Source organism: Phalaenopsis equestris, unplaced genomic scaffold (genome assembly GCF_001263595.1).
Source record: "Phalaenopsis equestris unplaced genomic scaffold, ASM126359v1 Scaffold000402, whole genome shotgun sequence".
NCBI classification, from domain to species: Eukaryota; Viridiplantae; Streptophyta; class Magnoliopsida; order Asparagales; family Orchidaceae; genus Phalaenopsis; species Phalaenopsis equestris.
Genome location: NW_018164844.1, coordinates 1624004 through 1649927, shown reverse-complemented (window position 1 = coordinate 1649927; position 25924 = coordinate 1624004). Strand labels below are relative to the sequence as shown.

The 25924-nt window shown below is 34.5% G+C and overlaps 1 protein-coding gene across 3 annotated transcripts in view; it reads left to right on the top strand.

Annotated features, from left to right (window-relative positions):
• The window catches only part of LOC110026828 (mitogen-activated protein kinase 9-like), a 74560-nt gene extending 48876 nt beyond the window's left edge, over positions 1 to 25684 (top strand). The window contains exons 6-12 of one of the 3 annotated variants that reach the window (XR_002294251.1): positions 11536 to 11691; positions 11790 to 11927; positions 12020 to 12093; positions 21087 to 21188; positions 21363 to 21609; positions 23167 to 23357; positions 25662 to 25684. Coding sequence is in view for 1 of the 3 variants with exons in the window: in XM_020727986.1 (XP_020583645.1) it covers positions 11536 to 11691; positions 11790 to 11927; positions 12020 to 12093; positions 21087 to 21188; positions 21363 to 21609; positions 23167 to 23235 (786 nt within the window). In the remaining 2 variants the exon portion in view is untranslated. Of the gene's footprint in view, positions 1 to 11535; positions 11692 to 11789; positions 11928 to 12019; positions 12094 to 21086; positions 21189 to 21362; positions 21610 to 23166; positions 23883 to 25661 lie in introns of those variants that run through there. The other 2 variants (XR_002294250.1, XM_020727986.1) reach the window with 2 other exon arrangements.
• The last annotated feature ends 240 nt before the right edge of the window (positions 25685 to 25924 follow it).

The window sequence follows — 25924 nt, the reverse complement described above, 5'->3', positions numbered from 1 at the left end:
AAAAACCATACAGGAAAGTAAAAACTAGAAAAAAATTATAGATTTTAAAATCTTAAATGTTTTAATTCTAAATTTTATTAATATACATTTTTTAAGAAATTTTATAGGAAAAGATTTTATACTAAAGAGTTTAATCGTAATCGTATCCAAACAAACCACCAACATAATAAATTAGTAAACACATATAAGGTGTAGTAAAGAGCACATTCAATATAAAAAAATAAATAACAAGTTGGGTGTGCCACTAGGCCGACGCCATATCCTTAAAAAAACAAAATAACGATCGAGTTTCGCATATACATACCCAATCCTAGAACTCTATGACAAATTATAATTTGGAAATTAAGGTACGATGCACAAACAAACAACTCCTGCTCCTCTCCAAACAATCCCTACTCTAAACCCTGAGGCTTATGCTCCTACCTTATTTTCAATAAAAACTCTCCTGAGATACTCTAAAAATTACATAGGAAAAAGTCCAAAAAAAATAATTTTCCTGCAAAACAAATGTTACTACAGATAAAATGCCGAATTCAGTGGGAGGAGAGCTAATCAGCACCTGAAAAAAAAGCCTTAATTTAAATCATTAAACTCCTCTTTGTTGGATATGACAGTCTACTGGAAAGATTCACCTTAACATGCTAATGAGTACCTCTCAAACTTAGTAAATCATGCAAAAAGACAAAGTGCTCAGCAACTGGCACACACCGAGGAACAATAGCTATATACAAAATCCCTAACTACTCCCTAGCCCTAGTTCTAAACAAGAACAACAAGTTGTTGCTTACACATACATCTACATGCCAGTCATGCAGTGTAGGGGCAAAGGGCTTTCCTGTGGGAACTTGACAGGTTCAACAAGCTGGCCCTATTCCGAGCATCTGAATGAACTAACATGTCTAAACAAATGAAAAATGTTAGTCCAGACCTATGTTTGAAATGATCCTACAAGATATGTTAATAATTGGATAACTCACATTACTTGTCCAGATGAGCCGACAAGTAATGCTTGTTTTCCTATTACCACCATAGGTCATACTAAGGGTTGTTCGAGTACAGGCACCGACATGCCGACTCATGAGATTTAGTCTTGCATTATGCATAATGCAAAAAAAAAAGGGTTTTTACTTATAGAAGTAAGACCTTGCGTGTATGGGCATGCACACAAATAATGCATAAAACATATCATGAAAAGATCGTGTCTTAGGGAATATTCCTGAATGAGCTTGACATTAGGTCAAAATTCTTCAAAAGAGGATAAAATCAGGAATGCATACAAAATGCACAATCATGAGATTTAGGAAAATTAATCTCTTAGTGCTCAGACTCAAAAGTCCTAATATCATGAAAATGATAGAAAAGACGCATAAAAATGCAGATCAACATACAAGATATAAGCTTGCAAAGAACTGCATACTCATGAAGGCATAAATGCAGAAATCACCACTCCTAGTATCATAGAGAGAGCACTATAATGTCGTGGAGTCTATTTCATAGAACGATCTCTAAGATCCGAAAGTGAACAAGAGGTGGTGTCCTAACACCAATGAAAGATATTTGGACACCAACCCTTCTAACCTTAGAGAGAAGAAGAGATGTGTTGACACACAATGTAGTCTAAACCTAATCGATAGCAAGACTTGAATACTATCATACTTGCTTAACATAGGTGGTATGTAAAATACGAAAAAATTGAATAAATGGGTTTACGCCAAGTAATATCAAAAGATGACACAAACGACGTAATCCCTTCCAATAAGTCGGTCAAGTCTAAGCCGCCACTCATACGGAAGGTTGTACCAACGGTTCAGGATGACAAGTCTCCGAGTCCACAATCTGTAAAAATCAGGGGCCCGATCGTTCGGAATCACCAAACTCAATTAAAGACATGGTTGTATGCAAAAATGGTCACCACCCATAAGGAAGGGTGTTCCAACAACCAAAAAGAGAAAACCACCTGATTTTTCGAGCTTTGTGAGGGTTAAAAGATTCAATGGTTTCCCTGCTAGTTAAAATTGGTTTTGTTTGCATGGTGGGCGCCCCGTGTTCATTGTGTTGCACAATCAGGTGCATCGACTCCACGACTCACAATAAAGTAGAATAAAATTCGGTTAATCTCTCCATGCTGTAGTGTTAAAGGCTAGCGCTATAACTGCGGGAGAATACTATGGTGCCATGTTTTTATTGATAGAGAACACACCATGACACTTAAACTAATGTTGCGACTTTAGCCCAGCGGAAACAATGCCCATCGAGGTTCATAGTGTTGAGATCAACGCTATAATCGAGTCATGCAGATTTGGCATTGCAACGCCGAGAGATAGCATCTAGGTGTCATACTAAACCTAAGTGCAGCGGCCCCACACCATTGCGAAAGCTATATTGCGCGGCTACTTTGAAAGGTATAATGATAGTCAAATACCAAGAAATGGCATTAAACCATCATTTTAAGCCCCATGAAATCAATGTGCCAGGTCATATCACAGGCAAGGAAACACTAAAAAACGGGGGGCTGTGTAAGAGGAAAAGCAAGAACTTAGCATGGGCTTTCTCTAACAACAACCTAGTCTAGTACTTCTAATATGTAACTTAGGGTTTTTCTAGAAAGGAAATCACAAAAGGAAAGAAACTTCACCTACGCGATTATTGAATGATGTCCAAAGCTTCAAAAGCTTGTCTGACCACTTCATTAGCTCCTGTGATAGCAATGGACAACACCTTCGGTGTTAGGAAGCTCCATCATAGGGGGAAGATGAAGTCGAGGAGGCGAGAGGAACTTATAAACTCTCCCGATTGGAAAATGGGCCGTAGGAAGCTCTAAATGCCTCGCCAACTTAAAAAAACCAACTCACTCTAATCAATTGTTATAACTTAAAAAGGTCAGCCAAAACAACCCACCATCCAACCCTTGGGACAACTAAAGGTTTTCCTTTTTATAGGGCATCTGTCCTTGCAGATGCCAAGTCAACTGATAAGGCACCAAGTCAACTGATAAGGCAAGACTGGGTGCGCGGCTTGAAATCTGACCCTGCATCAGCTGAGCGTCGGGCTCGACTAAATGCATTGAAGCGCTGCTGGCATGGACTATACAACGTCATCACCCATTATGGTGGTTGTCCAATCTTGAGCCGTCTTCAGGTCCCGAGCCACCGGGGACTGTGGTGTTGGACATGGCGCTACTGCACCGATGAAGTGTCCAGTGCCACTCAACGCTCCTAATGTTATCCATCAAATTAGGATTGCGGTCCTGAAAATGGCAGGGCGTCGCGGTGCCAATGACGTGTCAATCAAAAGTTAACGAGGAAGGGGAGGACGACAAGACTATATTTGTTCTTGGGGGACATCACCAGACAAACAATGAAAAGGATGTGGAAGTGATGCAGAAAAGGATGGGGGAAATGTATAGGAAGGAGAAACAAAAACTAACCCTAGATAGGGAAAAGAGGAGTTGATTGCTCTTTAAACTCAAATCAATCAAAAACTAACCCCTAAGCATCAAAGAAACACTTAAATAATCCTACTATTATTAGGAGTTGAGCCCACTCCAACCCTAAACCTAGAGAGACCCTCCCTCAACTTGGACCGAATCGGTCCAGGGCTCGCCCAACCCCCACATCAAAGACCTTACTATAGAGCTATATCAGTAATCAAATTTTTGAATTTCAATCCTGTTGTTTACTTCTAAACCTAGAGCAGGTAACCAGTAGGTTTCTAATTCACGATTCTTATACTTATGTTCTATGTTGATTCATTATGTGTTACAACTGATCTTTTAGATTGTTAAGTATAAAAGGTGCATACTATTTTTACTTTATAAATACTTATACAGTAAATTTATTCCTTAGGAAGACATTAGCTTCTCACAGCAAGACATTAGACAAAATATAATGTGTCATAAAAAGTACAATGCATGTTATAATGAATGTAAATGAAAAAACTTTATATATGAGTGTTTCTGTGTGCATGTTGAAAGAAGTTCACCCCTTATGGTACTAGTTAGGGACGATAATGTATCCATACACTTAGATGTTTTTCCTGTCTCCTCAGAAAATAGTAAAAGTAAAATCATGTCCCATTGTACTGACAGGGCATATTTTGGCTAGGGTGAGTAGGTGCATTTCTACTTTAGATAATAGTAGACCTGTTCAACGCCTCATTGTGCTAACGAAAAACGTATCGGCTAGAAGTAAGTTAGGTTTTGTTTAGACGATGCTTATAAAATGAATGTATAAGTTATGATATATGTAAAATTCATTAAAAGTTAAAAGTTTAGATCTCAAAATGTAAAACAGAAGCTAATGTTTCAAAAGTTCATGCATTTTAGATGACATTTGTGATCATAGGTGCTTTTAATATGTTTAGTTTATCATATAATTTTATAACTTAGAAAATATCATCATGCATATTTCTTTCCTTTCATGGAGCTACTATGATTTACAAATATAATTATTCTACTGGTTGTTGTGATAACTCATTTTATTATTTAAATAATTTAGATTTAAATGAGTGAAATAAGTATGTATTTGAGATAAAGCAACTCCAGAGCATGATTTTTTATTTTATCTTTGGTTTAGAATTTGTATTATTATCACTTTCATATTTTTGGATTTAGTAAATTCTTAGAATATTAAACAAGAATTAATTTAAATTGTGAGGTAAATATAATAGTTAATTTTAAATCATCATCCAACTGTCTGTTGCACAAACACGCTATAGTAGTTTTGTTACAGACCATCGCATGGTATAGTAATTTGTTATATTACATTAGCATGTTACAATGTTGATGGAATTACAATGTTGAGTCAAGACGAGGCAAAATGCAATAATGATTGGGCAATTTTGTGTATGAGGAGAGATGGCGAACCAAGCAACAAGGAGATTGGAAGCACAAGACAAACAAATAGTGGAACGGGTTGCACCAGATAAATTACGGAGCAAGAGAGGGGAGATAGAGCTCGAGTAGATCATATAAATCGAGAGCAGCAATGAACGATAGTGACTTGAACCTTGTGAGAACAAGCAAAAAGCACAAATAGGCTTGCATTAATGCTAGTTCGAGCAACTAACAAGGTTATAATTTTTTTTATCATGATTGCTATTTAAATATTAATAATTTCGTTCATGAGGAATGTTTGATAATTAAAAATTTTTAATAGATCTCGGAAGATAAATTAATATAAAATTTACAAAGTTAAAGTAATATTTTAGTGAAATTAAAATAAATTTTACTAATTAACATAAAAGATAAATTATGGATACGTGGAAATAATTATTTGAATTATAAGTTCAACTATAAATCAAGAAAGTAAAGATTTTCTTCTAATTTATAATATTAGGTTATAAAGGTAATTATTTTCCTATCAGCTAAATTAAAATGAATGATTCATAATAATAAGTTTAAATATAGACAAGATAAAATGAAACATAGTTAAGTAATATGATTAAAATCATTTAGTATGATATTTTATATACGAATCAATTTAGGGCAGACAAGATCTAAGGAGTAATTAAGCAAAAAAGGAAGTCAATCTAATAGTGAGGTGAGTACTCTTACTTTTGAATTAAGGTAGTATTTTGCTTCTTTAAATTTGTTGCATTGATAGCCAACGATATATGTTCAGGTCAATTTCAAGATTTTATCTTGATCCATCTATTTTTTTTATAATTTTGGGCATATTGATGTGAATATTATAAAATTTTACACGTGATTGAATTTATGCCTTAATTATTTTATATATGTGTTATTTATTTTATGCATTATTTATTTTATATGCATTATTCATTTTATGTCTTATTTATTTTAAACATGATTGAATATATGTATGTATGTATGTATGTATGTATGTATGTATATATATATATATATATATATAGTGCACCGCATGTGCCTGAACGCGCTCCCAGCAAACCTGAGGAGGGAATCACTGAAAGACAGGAGTTGGTGTATGCCCCTGGGATCCCTTCTCTTGACCATACTCTAACGGATAATGTTCGAACCGAAAATCAGGATAGCCCCGCAGCTCCTATTCAGGAATCATCGGGTGCAGAGGTAACTATTCACACTTCACATACGTTGGAACCTATCGCGGTGGAAACAACTGTCTTTCCTTCTACTGCGGTTCTAACATTTAATCAGATCGAAGATTACGCCAGTTTTCAGATGAAGAATGACCGTTTTACAATTCTCGGCGGAAGAGGAAGGCTGGGGGCACACTTCAACTTGAAAACTTAATGGATGATACATTGGTTAGCAATGACACGACCCTTCAAACTTTGTTATCTAGCTCCGCTCCAAAAACTAGAGGAAGAGGCATGACTAAACTGACTCGTCCCTAGCTACTTGCTTTCTGCATGTTTTAAATTTGTTTTACATTTTATTGAGTCTATCTGTATCGTTTGTTGGGGTATTATTGTACTTGATATCGTATGGGTATGGTGCCTCTTTTGGGTCGTCTTATACAACCTTTTTGTATTTTTTCTATTTATATATATATACAGAGAGAGAGAGAGAGAGATGAAAATATGAATTATTGATTAATGGAGTTCATCACTTTCTAGTATTAATTGAGGATGCTAAACTATCCATGCACATAAACTAAAAAAAATATTGATATTGACCTTCTTAAACATTTTTGGATGGCCATAATTGAATGACAAATAATCTTTTTTTTGTATTGATTCAATATGTTTGACTAGCATGCATGTTAATTTTTACATTAAATTATTGTACTTTATAAGTATGAGCATGCACTAGATTTTTGATATGTCACAATAATTTTAAATGGACATATTTCATGTTTAAAATTTGGATTTTAAAATGACTGATAGAAGAGAAAATTTATATCAAATATTTGACCAACTAAATTAGAGAAAGGAAAATTTATTTTTAAATATTTTTATTTTTGAGTTAATATAAAATTATTAGTGGATTTTTCAATTTATTTTGATGATTATTTTTCAGTGGTAGAAATTGAAATTTATATTAATTTTACCATTCAATAATTTATTATTCTTTTAATAATTCCAAGCTCCCGGGTGTCGTGACATTCTATATTGTTTTTTATTGTTGAAATCAAAGCCTTTAAATAGATAATTCACAATAAAAACTAATTTGAATTTAATCTTATCTTCTATTAAAATAGCTCTATAAGTTATGAGAAATCATAAACTTCCTAAACTAATTCCATAACATAAGGAATAACTTTATTCTTCTTAAACTAACTCTAGTTAAATAGGAAAATCTTATATAGAATTTAAGTTTAAATAATATAAACTTATCTTAAACAAGTGTGAAATTTGAAACTCACTTTTATCACGTTATGATTTGGATTTCACTATAATAGTCTATAGCTTTGTGGAGCTTGATCTCCCTCTTTTGATGTCTCATTTGCGATCTATTTTTAACTATGGACTCTTGATGAATGCACAACAATAACAACCAACATTTATCCCACTAAGTGAGATTGACTACATGAATCCTTTTACTCCATTGTGTCTTATTCAGTGTCATATTTTCATTTAATTCTAATACATTAATATCATTTTCTATAAAACATGCCCAAGTTTCTTTAGGTTTAACTCTTCCTTTCTTAGCATAAGTTAAATCTAGAACATCTACTCGCCTGAGTCATCGGATGGTCGATGTTTAATGTGGCCAAACCATTTAAGACGATTCTCTTTAATATTGTTTACCGCTGGAGCTACTCCAACCCTTTCATGGATATATTCGTTTTGCATTTTGTCTCTAAGTGTAAAGCCACTCATCCACCTAAGCAATCTCATCTCAACAACACTTAACGTAATTGTATGCTTCTTTTTATATGTCAGCATTTTGTGCCATAAAGCATTGCAAGTTCACTACCATCTTATAAAATTTTCCTTTAAGTCTAAGTGGTACTTTTCTATCACACGATAGACCATATGCATTTTTTTACTTCAACCATCCAGCATGAATTCTACTAATAACATTCCCATTTATATCACCATCACTTTGAACGGTCCACCCAAGATATCTAAAATGTTCACTCCTTTTAAGGACTTGATCACCCATTATTATACCCCGCCACTAGATCTATTACTATTAAAATTATATTATCATATATTCAATTTTAGATCTGCTCAAAGAAGAGCTTTTAGACTCTAAAGTAGACCTCTCTAAAGTAGACCTCCATAATTCTAGACCTCCATAATTCTTTTTTTTTTTTGAACTCTCTCTAGCATTATACACAAGAAGGATATCATCAACAAAAAATATATACCAACGTACTTCCTCCTGTAACTAAAGCAAAATGATATGCGCTTGAAGTTGATCCTTGTAATCCAACTGAAATAGGAAAATACTTGGTCAATCATTTTTGTGTTCAAACACAAGTAACAACAGTAGCATACATATCTTTAATGACTTGAATATAAACAATATCAACACGTTTCTTGTATAGAACTCTAAAGTATTTCTTTTGAAATCTCATCTTAAGTTTTTTCTAAAAAAAAAAAAAAAAAAAATTTTTATTCTCCTTTTCTGTAGTTCTCCATCAAATCTTTCAATAAATGTATGGCTTTCATAGTAGGCTTGCCCGACATGAATCCAAACTAATTTTAAGGAATTTTTGTATCACGTTGTAATCCATGTTCAATTACTTTGTCATATTTTTAGTGTATGACAAATTAATTTAATTCATTTATCATTTATACACTCTTTTTCATCCCATTATTCTTAAAACAGAAACTAATGAACTATTTTTTCACTTTTTAGGTTTTCTTTTAGTTTTTAAAATAATATTAGAAATTTTAATTAGTAAAATATGCTCAGGTATCTTAAAAATTTTTACACTTCTATTGAAATACCATCATATTATATTGTTTTTTCACACTTCATTTTCTTTGTCTATTCAACTTTCGTATTATTAATGTGACAATAAAAATGAAAGGTCTTGTTATTATTTATAACATTAAAATCACTAAATCGATTATATTTTACAATCGTCATTGGAAAATTTATAAAAAATCTCACCTATCTATATTGAATATTCTCATTAAAAAATCACTTTTTGTTTTTTTATTCTTATTACACAAACTAATTTTTTTCTTTTTTTATCTTTTTGTTTAGTTAGTTTATACATATATGTTTCATGTTTTTTAGTATCTAATTTATTATATGGATAAATAAATGTAGAATTCTTAACATTATAAATTGTTCTCTTAGATTCTCTCCGGGCCACCTTATATTTTTTAAAATTTTCTAAGCTTTTACATCTAAATTAATTTTTATAATATTTTTTTTATTTTTTAATCTTTTTTGTACATTCTTATTTGATGAACTATTTCTATTAATATGTGCATTTTCTTTTGATTTTTCAATCACATCTTTTGCAACTTGCTTAATAGTTTTCGTTACTTTATCTCACATAGCGTCAATTTCCTCATAAATTTTCTAAATCTTAAGATATTAAAGTTTATTCGTAAAAATAATTTTATTTATGTTTTTTACATGTTTCTAACAAATTTTATGAAAATATTTTGTTGTATTTTTATTTTTTAACTCTTCACCCTAAAAATAAAAAATTAATAATCAATGTTTGGTTCTTAAATTTTCACTTGGAATGACTTTACAATCTTTGCAATCTTGGTAATTTATTTTCTCATAAAAATAATCAATTTGTATTTTGTTAGATTCATTTTTATAAGTATATACTCATTTTTTAAATAAAATGTTAGCAATAACAAAATTATATGATAAAATAAAATTTAATATTGTTCTTCCTTCATTATTCACTCTAAAATTTTAGCCACCACGACTCGTTCTAAAATCTTCTATTACTCTACAAAAAATTCTTTTTCAAGAGAGATGTTTTGTATTAATTCTCTTAGGTCATTCTAAATTTTTTTTTTGAATCATAGTATCAACAACAAGAATCTTAAAATAGTTCTATTTTCACTTCTATTAATTTTAAAGTTATAATTCTATCTCCAATTTTATTAATTTTTACAATATTATATTTCAAATTCTTATATATAATTATACTTGCATCATTTATGGTACGATTCTTACATGAATATTGAATTTTAAAATCTAAACTATCAATATTCTTAGCATTTTTTTCAACCCATTTTGATTCTTAAATGCATAAGTTATTTATTTTTCTATGAACCATAATGTCTACTAAGTTCATTAATTTACGTATGAGAGTATCTATATTGTAAATTTCTTTCATAATATTAATTTCATTAACTAACTTCTTTGCACTTATTCATTCATAATGTGTGCTTATTTAAGACTCCACCCGTGCAATGATGCACACCATTGCACACTTTTTACTTTACTCAGGTCATACAGCACGTCACTTCCAATGGACGCACAAGTATTGAAGCAGTAATTTAAAAGATTCATGTGGTAATTTTTCAATAAAAATTTTTGCGCTAGCTGCCAACTACATAACACAACTCTCCTCCTTTTCGAGACCTGAGACCCAACAATGACAGTGTTGTACTCTTGATGAATAGTATAACATAAAAATCTTTTCAAAAAAAATTCCCCTATCATCTTTTCAAATGGATTTCAAACTTTGGATTAATTTTACCATCATTTATTCAATTTTTGTTCCTTTTGTTTGCATATATAACCTAAAGGAAAAAAAAAAGAATATTAGATTAGAATCTCTTTGGTCAATTTATAATTGATGTGTTCCTACTATAGGCTCTATGAAACTGTTTTGTAATTATTAAAAGTATGGAAATGTTCATGTTGCCATTAGATTTGTTACTATCAATGGAGCTACTGTTTGAGTTTGCCCACAAATAGTTTAGATCATTGTGCATTGTTTTAAGAAAATATTCTAGCGTTAGCAAATATGGAATTAGGAGTTAAGCGACGGATTTTTAATTTAGTTTTTATTCTTTGTGAGCTTAACTTCAATCTTCAATTTTTTTATGCCTAACTGGAGCTTGCAATGTTTCCTTTTTGAAAATTATTTGACCACCTATAATTAAATGTAAGTTAAATCTTAAAATAGTCCCTCAACTATTTGTGTGTGACCAATTTAATTCTAGAGCATCCTGTTTCTTCAATTTAATATCTTTTTATTATACAAATTGATCTAAAATGATCCCTCACATAGAAATTGTGGCACAAAATTGAACTCAATTAAAATTAATTTCAATTTTGTCTCTAGACTATTTAAAATTATCTCAATTTAATCAAATAGGGACCATTTTGAATCAATTTTGTATAGTTAAAGGAGTACATTGAAAATGTGACACTCTTATTAAGATTTCAATGGCCACATACAAATAATTGAGGGATTATTTTAAAGTTTAGCCAATTAAATGTTGAAACTTTGAAGTTTCTGGTTTTTGTCAATCTTTTGTCAGATTTTATGGATGATTAGCTGATTTGTATCATATGTGGTAATCTGTTTGTGTCTCTTCCTTTTATTGTTCTTTGTATTCTCTCCGCTTGCTCTATGCTTATGATTTTATGATGTGTTCCTACTGTTAGAAATGTACGCTACTGAAAGTTTCTGTTTCGCAATTGTACAGATTCGAAATGAAAAAGCTAGAAGGTACCTTAACAACATGCGGAAAAAAATGGCAGTTCCTTTTTCACGCAAATTCCCAAAAGCAGAACCTTCTGCTGTCCGATTGCTTGAGCGTTTACTTTCATTTGATCCAAAAGATAGGCCGTCTGCTGAGGAGGTGTGATTTTGCGTGTTAATGGCCCATGGAATTTATAGAAATAGTATATCACTAAACATAGGCCGTCCACTGGTTCTAAGCTTTCATTGTTGTACCAGGCACTTGCTGATCCATATTTTCAAGGTCTTGCCAATGTAGATCAGGAACCTTCAACCCAAGCCATATCTAAACTTGAGTTTGATTTTGAAAGGAGGAAGTTGAATAAAGATGATGTAAGAGAATTGATTTACCGGGAGGTACAATAGATCCTATTTATTTTCTTTGATTGAAATGCATCTTACGGTTGTTAAGTTTGTACTTATAATGATAATATTTTAAAAGCAAACAGATTTTAGAGTATCATCCGAAGATGTTAGAGGAATATTTTCATGGTAGCGAGCAGATTAGCTTTATGTATCCCAGGTATGCTTATTGCCAGTTGCTTGTTATTTGCTAGTTGCTTGTTATTCACTATGCCTTGATAAATCATATCTTCTTAATTACAAGCAAAATTGTTCTTTTTTGTATGGTAGCTTTCATGTGATGGTGGATTAAGGCTCACTTTCCAGCTCATTAGACTTTTCCAAAGAAGCCTAGCCAGGTTTGTTAATAGTCGGGGGACTATTCGGGGTTAAAACGGTGGAGAAACGGGATTGGAGAAACAGGATTCCTGATTTTACGATATTTAGGGTTGTTTACTTTTAATAGGAATTAAACAGTATTTAGGGCTTATTGGTTTTTTTGGAGTTAAAAAAACAAAGTTTAGGTGCTAGATATGTAAATACATAGGAATTGGTGGTATGTATGTAAATTACCCCTTTTTTTGGTGGTATAAATGTTAAAAAACAAAGTTTAGATGTTAGATATGTAAATACATAAGAATCGGGTGTTATTTATGGTGGTATTTACATGAAGGCACTTTATTTGCATGTTCTTCAATTATGTTGTTTATATATAGCCTTTCAAGCTTAAAGATTGCATTTGTGTTCATTTGTTTTTTATGAATTATATAAGGAACAAATCTATAATTAAATATTTGGGATTTTTTTTTTAAAATTTTTGTGTTGTATATAATTATATCCGTGATAGGGTTGGTGTAGCTCCTGTGACGGATAAAATTAGAGAAAGTAAACTTAGATGGTTTGGTCACATTAAGCGTCGACCATCTGATGATCTGATTAGGAGAGTGGATGTTTTAGATTCGACTTATGTTATGTTAAGAAAGAGTGTTAAGAAAGACAGAGGTAGACCTTGAAAGACTTGGGCTTATTGTATAAATCTTAATTTATTAGAACTAAAACTAAAAGAAAATATGACATTAAATAGGACACAATGGAGAAAAAGGATTCATGTAGCCGACCCAATGTAGTGGGATTAAGGCTTTATTGTTGTTTTTGTGTTGTATATAATTATGTACAATCCTTTCAACGCAAATTAAAATTTGTGCATTATTATGTTTAGATTTTTTGGTTTATACTTTCAATTTTGAGTTTATATATTGATTTGTGTAGTCATTTAAACTCAATTTATGGATTGTATTTTGTATTTGTATTTTGGCATCTATTTTTGTTGTGTTTTAGATTTTGTAAATTAAATTAATGTAATATAAGTGCTTCCTTCTTTCGTTTAAAGCATTTGTGATGCGGGGCTTAGGCTGAACCGACCTGTTTAGGGTTAGTTTTTGTTGAGATTCATGTTTGGATAGTCGCCGAGATCCCACTTCTTTCTTCTAGGGCTGTATCTGAGGATAGGTGATGCTTCGTCTGTATGTATCCTGCTCCAATGTGATGATTATCCTCACACATCTCTTCCATCCTTACCCTTTCGCTGTTGTCGCCTACCCTCCCTTTCTCCATTATTATTGTGCCATACCTCCCCCTCTCTCACAGCTGCTACCTAATCTCCATCCAACCTTCTTGGTTTTCCCCACCCTCATACCGCTCAAACCTGCTGTCATTCCCACCTCTACCTCCCAAATTTGTCGCCACCAACCTCATCCCCTCAATTTCTACTGGCTGCAACCTCTACAACCTCCCCACCTACTGCCATAACTTCTCCCCCAAAACCCAATCCAACAATCCTATTTCCGTTGCCACCCTTTATCTCCTTTTTAATTACTATCCCAACTCCAACCTGCACCCTCATACTATCCCGCTGCCACCCACCACATTTGTCCTCACCCTAGGGTGTTATGTCTTTATATTTTTGTTGTTATTTCTCTATTGTTAGGAACTTGTTTGTAACTCATTTATGAACTTCAGCAATAATATTTGCATTTCTATTCTTACTTGTGTTAACTCCGGTAGTTAACTCAAGTATCATTTGGTATCAGAGCTAGCCTCACCCTAGTCTTATCCTAGGGTTTCCTAGCATCCGCCTCACCCTAGTCCTACCCCAGGGTTTCTTAGCATCCGCCTCACCCCCTCCACCAAAATTTTCTTATTCCCAAACTATAGCCAAACTTTAACCTAACTCTAATTTCCCCTTGTTGATTTTTAAAATCAACAACCCTAAATCAATTTTTTTTATACCATCTTGTACCTCCCAACTCTAAAACATGGTCATGCTACCAATGAGATGCATGCCTGAGCCTACTGGGAAGAGATACAACGATAGATCTGTTAATTACAGCGTAGGCTTGTAGACATTGAGAATGAAACTTAGGGGGATTTACCCTCGATGGTGACATGGAAAGTCGAAGAGGCGAAAGAGACGAGAATTTCAACTCCTTCCATAGGGAGGATTTCAGTGATGACGAAAGGTCAAGATGCTTTAGAATCCAGTATCAGAGGAGGCCAAGAGAAGATGCCACCTTTGGAGGACACAGGGACTTTGGAATAAAAGTGGAAATATCAGAGTTCAATGGAGGTATGGATCAAGATGGCCTTATCGAATGGCCACAATCAGTTGAGTGGATCTTCAAGTATTGCCAGAAGACTATCAAATTGAGAAAGAACGCCTCCTTGTGGTGTGAAAACTTGCAGAGGCAAAGGAAGTGATAAGACAATGACTAGATTATTAAGTAGAAGATGCGAAAGTCGTTGTAGAGAAAATATCTACCTCGTCACTACCATCAGGATATGTTTCTTAGACTTCACCACCTGCAACAGAGAGACCTATCAGTGTAGTTCACAACGCAATTTGATTAGTTGCAGATTAAAAATGATTTGGTCTATCCAGAGGAACACACTATAACACATTATTTGGGGGGGGTCTTTAGATGCCATGGATTTCGGCCTCCAATTGCTTGACAATCCGAGTCTTGTCTTTTACGAAGCAGGGCTCTTTGGAGGAGGTTAACGACAAAGAGACAACTGAGGAATAGGGTGAGGTGTATCATCTTCCACCAGAGGAAGGAGATAAGCTCATGGTTTGACGGGTCCTACAGATATAGGATACGAGAGATCCGCAATGGCTTTTCCACAATATATTCTGCACCCGCTACATTGTGTACGAAAAGGTATGGAGTTTCATCATCAATGAAACAGTAAGAACGTTGTATCTACAAAGATGGTGGAGAAATTTGGCCTCATGACTCAGAGATACTCTCAGCCATATTCTCTGACGTGGCTGAAAAAGAATAGGGTCAACATTGACTGGACGTGCTTAGTGGAGTTTTCGATTGTCAGTCAGCTGGAGGATCAAATGTGGTGTGACGTGGTACCCATGAATGTCTATCACCTGTTGTTGGGGAGATTGTGACAATTTAATTGTAGAAATCATCACGAAGGATTCAAAAACACAAACTCCACCAAAGGTGGGAAGCACGTCGTCCTTCTCCCTTTGGCTGAGCCTGAGATCACAAGTGCCCTTGCCAATAGAGCAACATCGATGAGATTAATTTTGGTGATAACAGAGGATGATATGAACGAGACATCAACTCCAGACACGGGACAATTATGATAGAGTATTTCAGGATATCACTATCCATACTTTACCACCATAGCCATCACTGTTCAGGAAGGTTCAGGTCACCCTCACTTCAGATTAAGTTGAGCCGACCTTGAATACGTATGGAGGATTCAATATATGCATGTGACATGTAGAACCAATTCAGCTCAGTAAGGGACTCCTAGAAGATTAGACCGATGTGAGCGTATGCGTGTAAGTTTGGAAGGCAGCACAACCGACATTGGGATCCTGGTATCGTTGAGACCACTGATGAAGAACTAGAAGCTTCAATGAATGAAGTCCAAGCTCCCCAACCTTGGGAGACTAGCGTGGGGCTTATGCTAAATTGAACTGTTCAACATAAGGATTTTCAATCCAGCGGGGAGGCTAGACTTATCGGCTATACTTAGGGCAAGATTGCCAGCCCCTTCCCCGACTGAGTCCCCTTCCTCCTTGATTATCTTCTATCGTATATAGATGTTATTTTCTGTTTAAGGTTATTTTTTGCTGAAATTTCTGTTTGTACGGCCGTCGGCGTCCCTCTTTTCCTGTCTAGGGTTGTGTTCGAGAACAGGAGGTGCTCCGATTTTATCATACTCCAAGGTGGCAATTATCCTCACACATCTCCTCCACCTTTACCTTCCCGTTGTTGCCACATACACTCTTTTCCTCTGCTCCTATTGTGTCATTCCTCCCCCTTTATTATCGTTGCTACTCAATTTCTACCCATCTTTCTCGATTTTCCCTCTAGTCACCCCACTAACGCTTAAACCCGCAGTCATCCCCCGCCTCTGCCTTCCAAATCTATCGTCGCGAACCTTATCCCCTCAATCCCTGTTGGCCACAACCCCTACGACCTCCCCACCCACTGCTGTAGCTCCTCCCCCAATACTCAACATGTTGTCGTAGATCCTTCTCCAGCCCTTTATCTCCCTTTCCACTATTGTCCCAACTCCAACCTGCACCCTCCTATCTAGCTGGCGCCCACCACATTCGTCAGTGTTGTGTCTTTATGTTTGTGTTGTTATTTCTCTATTGTCATGGTTCTTGTTTGTAACTCATTTCTAAACTTCAGCAATCATATTTGCATTTTTATTATGTTTGGGTTAACTTTGATATCATTTAGTGTTAGAGCTAGCCTAACCCTAGTCATATCCTAGAGTTTCCTATCATTCGCCTCATCCCTCCAATTTTTTTTCTTTTTATTCCCATACCATAGCCAAATATTGACCTAACCCTAATTTTCCCTTCTGAAAATTGGTTGATGTGAATTGAGAAGATATTAGATTAGTATGGTTTGCCTGAATGAAAAAAGATTGTCATTAGCTACATTTGTGTAGGATGGAGAAGTTGAGAGGTGGTGTTGCGGGTAGCATCAGGAAATACTAGGGGACATAGTCAATATGATGATAAGTTGGGAGGAATTTGTGGAGCTATTCAGAGAGTAGTTTGTATCCAAATTTGTTGAAGACAAATGCAGGACAAATTTATTAGATTGGTTTAGGGAGAGAAAACAGTCATGCAATACGAAGCACAATTCATTGCATTATCAAGGTATGTGCCACAATTGATTGCTACTACAAAAAAAAGGTGTTACAGATTCTTTTTGGGATTAAAGAATTCAATCAGACAGCCCTTGGTTCCTTTGGGGATCGATGAATACTAGTATAAATGGAACGAGCTAGAAGAGTGGAGATCAATTATCAGCTTACTCAGAAGCGTAAGGAGACACTAGAGGAATAATATTGATATAGAATAACATGTAGATGACTAAGAGGGATCCAATTGAAAGATGTCTAAGATTAACTCGAGTTGATTTAGCAGGGGTACGACTCAGAGTACCATAGTCATTTGTGCCAATTACGAAAGACAACATAAGGTGAATGTTTGTGGGTTCTAACACATGCTACTGGTGTTGTCAGTCTGGTCATGTAGCAAGATATTATCCGCCACTTGGCCAGAAGAGCACTGCAGATTAGAAATCAGGTGGAGAGCCCCTCCACGCGAGATTACGGCTAGGCGGAGAAGGATAGAGTCGATGGTTTCAGCTTCTACCCAAGTTCAACCAAGAAAATATGTTCGACCTCAAGTTTATTCCCTTACTTATAGTGAGTCTGAAGAAACTACTGTTCATGGTTATCAGGTTTGATGAGTTTGGCGTTTTCTTACATATAAGTGTGTTCCTAGCATATTACTTTATATATGTTATTCTGATTTTTGTTGATGAGGGGAGTATAGTTGAGCCTCTTTGCATCAGGTTTTTACTTTATAGTGATCACTTTTTATTTTAATGAATGATCCCTAGTTTTCATCATGAAATTTAGGGATAGTTTATGTCAATCTACTTAATGAGATGACTTGTGGTTTATTTATAAATTTTGAGTACAAAATTCTTTTAAAAGGGGAAGATTGTGACGCATTGTTTCATCTTCTTAAGGGACTCAAAGAGAGGAAGAGGAAGCGAGTAGTCGGTAACATGAAAGGGTACTTAGGTTCTATAAAACAACGCAAATGAGGGAGGCAGAGGCGAGATCGACTTATCTGGGAAGTTGAACCGCGTAAACGAAGGTATGAGATAGACGAGTGCAAGTTAGGGTTTCCCATTAGTCGAAGGCGGCAACGTCGATGGAGGACGTCTTCGATCATCAAATAGAGGAGGATTGGTGTCGATAGCAACAAGGGTGACAACATAGCAACCTGGGAGGCTTGTGCGTAACAGAGAACAGGTCTGATCACAAGTATAGAGGAAGAAAAAAGAGGAGCTTTGTGCGCGCATACAATGCTCAACCAAGGCCTAATCGAGCCAGAAGAGCCTTACGCGCATTAGGGCTTTCAAGCTAATATATTAAAGGGGTAAATGTAAATCTTTTAATTAAATTTGATACTAATAAATTAAATGGTGGATTTAAATAGATTCATATTAGTATCAAATTTCATAAAAAAATTCAATTATAAGTATTGATAAATCATTTAATTAATTTACCAATAAAAATACTTTATATTTGATGTATTCTATTGTAAAAGAGATTTCAGAACTTTAAAGCAAATGAAATTTATCTGAAAGCAATGTAAGTAATCATGTTCTTATGCTATAGTAACATTTTTGCTTCTTCTAGATCAAATGCATTTATTGTTATTGTCACTGTTATATTAGAATCACTACAAACTCATGATTTATGATTCTATTGAATTTTTTTGTTCATATTGATGTGTACTCAGTATTTTTTTCATGAATATTGAATACAACTCTTATGCAAATGAAAATAAAATAGTCATTATTAGAAAATAATTTTTATAGTATGTTTGTATGTGCATGCTTGGTTATGATGTAGTCACTTCTTTATAGTACTAATGGGAGAACTTTAAATTACCCGTGCACGTAAATAAAAAAAATATTTATATTGAAGTACTTTGACTGGTACAATTTTTTAGACGGTGCTCATGTGACGGTTATACAGATGTTAAATAATATAGAAATGTTATTGATATAGTAAAACATATTAAATAACATAAATATCCTAAGTGATCATATTCATAGATTATCAAATATTTTATATTAATTTATTAAATGTTTAATTGACATGCATATTATTTTCTTTTTTCTTGTGTTACTGTAGTTTATAAGTATGAGTATTCACTAGTTTTGGTTAGTTCACTGTTGTTTTAAACTAACTTTTCAGGTGTAATTAATTGATTAAAAGATGAGCAATAGAAGAGAATATTTTTAAAGGACGCGCACAATCTGCAATGAGGTAAATTTAACTATATTTTTTTAATTTAGTGACTCTTTCATTTGTTAAATTATAATTATAAAAAATGAATATAAAAAACTTAATTCTCACCGTCTGACCGTTTGTACCTGCTATGGTTAATTGCAAGCTTCGGTTCGGGCAGTGACACTTTCAACGGCATTTTCTTGGACTTGTACAAGTGTCATGCCCTTATGTTTGCCTTTCAAGATTTGCTTGGATTCATCTTTCATGCTTTGTCTTTATCAGATCTTTCTCTTTCACTATTTTAAGTCAAGCTCTTTCTTTTGAGGAGCAAGGGCTTGGTGTGATTATTGGATAAAAAAAAAATGCTTTAAATCACTTGTTGAACTTTTCTTTTGTGCCCATTTGAAAATCTTAACTTATTTTTGGTAGGAATATCCACTAGTGGCTTTGGATTTGGTGATACAATGTGCTATTCAAGCTACAACTACTAGGCTCGTAGCTCGCTATTGCGCCTTCTTCCCTACCTCATAGATAGGCTTTTTACAATTGAAAAAAAACTCAACATCATGCCTCCCTTGTACAAATAGTTTAGCTGGCAGACTAGCAATAAAAATAGGCACTAGAGAAACTTGTTGCCCATCAAAATTTATTTTCATGGTTGGGACTTCTACATGTGTTAGCCTGTTAGATATTAAGGTTTTCTTTCAAGAGGCCTTTACAGCAGTATTTGTTTTAACCGGCCTTCATTGATATGCAAGTTAATATGAACGCGTGTAGGTAATTTTAGAGCTGCAAATGAATCAGCGTTCGATAAGTACTCATAACTTAGTTGACAAGTGTGAACAGCTTTTTGTTCAATTCGATTATGGTCATGAATAGTTAAAAAAGTTCAATGAAGCCTCGAAATAACACTAGATTAATACTTGGTGCTCAAAAAGACACTCATCAGGACTTAGTGTGTGGGCTAGCTCACCTCCATAAGACAAGGCTCGTTTGTTATGCTTATCTAATTAAAATCTTTAATTTTTGTAAGCTCAACTCAATAAGCCTGATTATGTTTTTCAACAGAGTTGCTTGTTTAATCATAATATGAACAAGCTCGGTCACAGCTCAAATCAAGCTTAAACAAGCCTTTGGTAAGTGAGCTTGAGTTTGAATTATAAAAGCTTGAATCGATCTCAAGTTGAGCTTAAACAAGTTTTTGGTAAATGAACTTGAGCTCGAACAACCTCATGTTTGATTTGGCCTGATGCATTTGCAGTCTTAGATGTTAACCTCAATACTTCATAATTAAGTGTAGTTAAATATGATGTTGAAGATGAATAATAGACACATTTCTCAAAATGAACTGAACATATTCTAGATGTTGTACCCTTATTAAGGGGTGTATATTTGGCACATTGAATGGCTGGTTTTGATTTTTTTTTTTTTTTTGTTTTAACTACATATCAAAACCATATAAATCATTACTAGTAGATATTTGTTGTGCGCTGTCTAATGTTTGTGATTCTAAACTTGATTTTTCATTCTTTTCTATTTTCCGCATGCATACGTTTGCTAGACTGGTTGTGTTTTCTAGCTTCGATATCCATTCATTTCTTTTATGCACGTGCTTTAATTTACATTTGTCTGGTTATTTATTTTATGGTGGTTCGAATGCATACATTTACATCTGTGCAGGTTTTTCTTGGTACTTAAAGAAACTATTTAATCATTTATTGTTTATTTTCGGGAATTTCATGGAGGCAATGTCATACATAACTTTTAATTTTTTGGCTAACTGGTTTATTTGTAAAATATTATTTACAGTGGTGTTGACCGTTTTAAGCGGCAATTTGCCCATCTTGAAGAGAACTATAGCAAGGGAGAAAGAAGCACACTACTACAGCGACAACATGCCTCTTTACCGAGGTAGTTTAAAACAAAAAGATAGCATGAATCCTAGACCTAGCCTCAATTTAGTTAGCACTTTGTTCTGTTTGGCTCTTGAACTCTCTGAAATTAGGAAGCTCCATGCATCTTTCCTTTGAATGTGTAGAATGAAACCTTTTTACATTTTGTGGATGTTTTGCTATATTTTTGCAGGGAAAGGATCTGTGCACAAAAAGATGAAATTCCTGACTATAATAAGGACATTGAGAAAAGTGTGGATTTTGTTGCTCGAACCACTCTTCAAATTCCCCCTAGGTCTAATCAAAATGATGGGCCAGATTGTGAATTAGATATCCCGGCTAACCTGAACAAGCCTAATTGTAGTTCCTACAGTATTCATAAAAGTTCTAGCATCAGTGCTTCCAAGTGTGTGGCTGCCAATGCGAGAACAGATGTAGAAGTAAGTTCACTAATATTTAAACATCATATTATTCCATTGTTGAGCAAACATTGCGGTTTTTCTGATGGCGAGATTTTTTCTTTTTTGTTCTCTGGTTGATGTCATCAGATGGGCTAATTATTTGGCCACTCGTAGGGCAGATATTGCTTATTTTGTTTGTTTCGTTGCCCCCATTTCTCATTGTTTGTTAGGTTCAAGTAAGGGAAACAGCCTCTCGACAGGTCTTTTTCTATTATTAACATCTAGAAGGATAAGACCATAACTGGCAAAGCGTCATGAACTTGGTATAACTTTTTTATTGGCTGGTCTAGTTTTCAAGTTTTATTATGCTATTTCATCGTGAATACTGTGTTTATGCCATGTTTTGACTCTAGCTCTGACATGGATCCCTGCACTTTAGTTTGATGCTGGAGAACCTCACAAATGTTAGCATATTTTTACCAACCACGCTTATACGAATAGGGATGAGAACTTAGTAGAACATTGGAGAGTGCTAAATAATAAAGCTATATTTTGTGTGGTGTTATGGCTAAATTTTTTCTGTCAACTAGACTTAGTTGGCCTAAATGACTTGACCTACATGGGATTGGTTTCAATCAAGCGGCTTTAGAGATTAATTACTTCACTAACCCATGACTAGCATAGCTTAATCTATTTTGGTCAACTAAGCCCAGGTCTAGTTAGATGGGCATTCATTTGAGCTGATTGGGTCAACCAAAACTGTATTAAATCATGTAAGACCACACGGTCAGTTAGCTCTTCCTAGCCGGTCAACTTGGACTGCTTTACTGGTTGCCCTTGGTCCAGTGGGTTAATTTGGCTTTTATGTTAAATGTAGCAAAGTTGGAGTGGGGCAGAGTGGTTTCAATGCACATGCCACTAGAGTCAGCAATCTCCAAAAAGTTTTCATAGATAAACACTCATGATCATCCATTCCAATAGTCTGATACTTATTTTCTCATTATTCATAAATGAATCATTAATTGCTTTCAAAAGAGGATCTATTATCTTGAAAAATGAATACTGCAGGCAATGAATCTATACGAACTTGCGGAGAGGTATGAAATGAGCGATTAGGCGCAGCTTTATCGATCAGGCTAGTTACTTTTACCAAGCCTCAAATTACCCGAATTATCCCTGTAATCCATGATCTGGGCCTTATTTGATCAATTGAATCACTTTTGTTGTTATAGAGATAGGGCGAAGAAATCCAATGGCAATTATTCCCCATTTTCATTAAATCAGTTGTAGGCAGTGCATTTAACTTTCTCTACGCATCATCACATACCACACAATTTTTATTTACTTATATATCTAGCATTTAGGTTCTGATATTTACTTAGATAGCACTTTAATGTCTCAAACACATCAAAATATATGACTAAAAACATGCATTTTTATGAGATTTAGAGATCGAATGTTATAGAAGCAAATATTAAAATTTAGATGCTAATATGTAAAGAGATAATAAATGTGCGGTTTGTATGTAATTCAACTCCTTTTTCCAATGATTTCTATAGCATGCAGATTTAGATTTTGTATGGTGTGCAATTTCAGGATGAAATAATTTCAGAAGTTGAGCAAGTTGATGAGTTGTCTCATAGAATTTCTCAGCTTTATGCCTAATTCATCATGGAAGCAATGTGGATTGGTTGCTGGCATAATTATTTTTCCATGCGATGAAGACCCTGTGCTCCCCTTTCAGTGAAGATTTGAGGTTTTAACAGATACGAGATGCAGATCTGACGGTAATGACCAAAACTTCCTAATTGAAGATTTGTTTATTTTGGGAGAACTGCTAATTATATTATTGTTTTGGGGAACTTTGATCAGGTCCTATGTATCGTCGCGCTCAATGCATTCAATTTGTTATTGTTGTGCTGATATTATAAAATTTTAGGGACCTGAACTGACACAACTGCTTTATCTATCAACTTCGTTGCATTCTGTAATATAACACAATTATTTAAATATCTGCCTTTCAATGCATTTTTTGTATTTTTCAACCCTCTGTTCTAAAGAATTCCTTCGTTCTATTAGAATTATTCTTGTATTAGCTTCCAAAAATAGTTGGGGCGTTTGCATACAAAACACCCAATTCCTATATGTATGAGGGGAAGGTGCTTGTATGAATCTCGAGGAGATCTGGCGGCGTAGTCGGGACAAGGCGTGTTAAAGGAGGGCCCACCAATAGGAGGCTCGGTGGCTTAATTGGACAATCGGAAGTACCAAGGCCAAGATTTATCAAGGCAATCGGGCGGCTCGATCTTGAGCGATTCGATTGGAAGTGAAGTACAGAGGAATCCAATTCATTCTCCACGATTGAACAAACCCAATGGGAAAGCTAACCTCTTGGGTTCTACAACTCCCTCGGAAGCATTCTAATAGCCTCCCTAAACATCATCAAGAACAATGAGATGAGTTTCGACAATCCCTCAAGACCACTATGTCTATGGGCAGCTATTTATCGAATTACGGTGATTTATCTTCTAGTCAATAACCTAGCTCTGCCACCTACCGACAGGAGCTCCTTATCAAATATCAATGGTTTGCGACCAGTGTTGACTAACTGATCGATGCAACTTAGTCGATTGAGCCATTCTTGTCAATCCTTTGTTAGTAAAAGCACAGCCAACAAACAACATCAAGACTAGCTGACTGACAATCTTACTGGATTAGACTGACTGATAGGCCTCTCTTGCTTAGCCGACTGACAGCGCCTAACTAAGGGCTCACCAGTTTAGCCAGCTGATTCTCAATGCAGCTAGGTTTTGGGCTCACATGTAAATTAATTGTACTATCCTGTACAGTTTCCACTAAAACAGGGCATTGTACCTTTTCTCTATAAATAGAGGATCACTCTATTAATAGAGTCACCCATCTCTTTCAAATTAATATTCATTAATGTGCCTCTCTCTCTCTCTCTCTCTCTCTCTCTCTCTCTCTCTCTCTCTCTATGTTCTTACACTATTCCTTAAATGTGATTCACTGACAAATCCTACACTACATATTTACATATCCAACTCCTAGACTTTAACTTTTACGTTTATACCAACCAAATTTTTCATATCATATAAAGATACCACTATTTTAATCTTAAAAAATATAATACCTCTTGTCATGCCTAAGTAAGATGGTATATATATATATATATATATATAATGAAATGGCATATGTAAATCTTCCTAAATAGCTTCATTGACTACATATAAGATAGAAAAGGTGGGGTTATCATTTTTTTCGCCAGAACTACTATGAGAGGAAGCCTTGTTGGTGTCGCTGCAAAGTTTAGCTGTATTTAATGCTGAACTGCGACTCGGTGAAGGCAATGGGAGAGGCAATACGCAAAGGAAAAAAAGAGCCATCATTGGAAGATTTACATACATACCACTCAATCCCTTTGCATTTACATATCTAACACCTAAATTTCAAGTTTTATATACATGTCATCTTGTATATGTATGAGGTGTATTTCACTTTTTAAAAGTGAAAAGCAAGAACGGAATCAACTTGTGTTCCATATGGGCAATTATGCACTCTAGAATTTATGATTTCTTTATATGAGTTATAAAATTTATTTATTTGTTCTTATTTAATTGAGACAATTATGTAATTTTGCTCTCCATTCTTTTTTTTTTCTTTGCCTGATATATAAAAAGTAAAATATTTAGTGATTTTCTCCGCCTTAAAAAAACAAAGCGGCGTCTCTCCCATGACTCGAGAGTGATATTTTTGATGTGATATAAAAGATTTTGGTGGAATATGTATAAAAAGTATAGTTTACATGTTAGATATGTAAATATATAGAAATTGGGTGGTATTATGTAAAGGCACTAAAAATATTTTACATCCATTTTGCCCTGCTTGGTACATGCAATGCACGGTAATTGATCCCCCGACTCCCACAAACATGTTAGAATTTTACCATCAATATCTTGAAAGATCTTATTAAATTATACTTCCTATTGTGAGCATTGTTTGTGTGAATAGATCTTTTATTACAATAATTTATTTTATGTTCAAGTAAACATTTTTATTGACCCATTTAATAGGAAATTATTGAAGATAACTAAGTGGGAGAAGATTAAGAAGGCAATGTTGAAGAAATAGCTCCCATCGCAGTATCGTCAAGACATGCTCCTAAAACTCCACAATTTGCAGCAATGGAATCTTTCAGTTGAGGAGTTTACGGCCTAGTTTGACCACTTGCAGTTGAAGTGCGAGCTGACAGAGCCAGAGGAGCACACGATAGCCAAATACCTCAGGGGTCTAAAGCACGTCATTATCAATGTGGTACAATTACAACCATATTGGA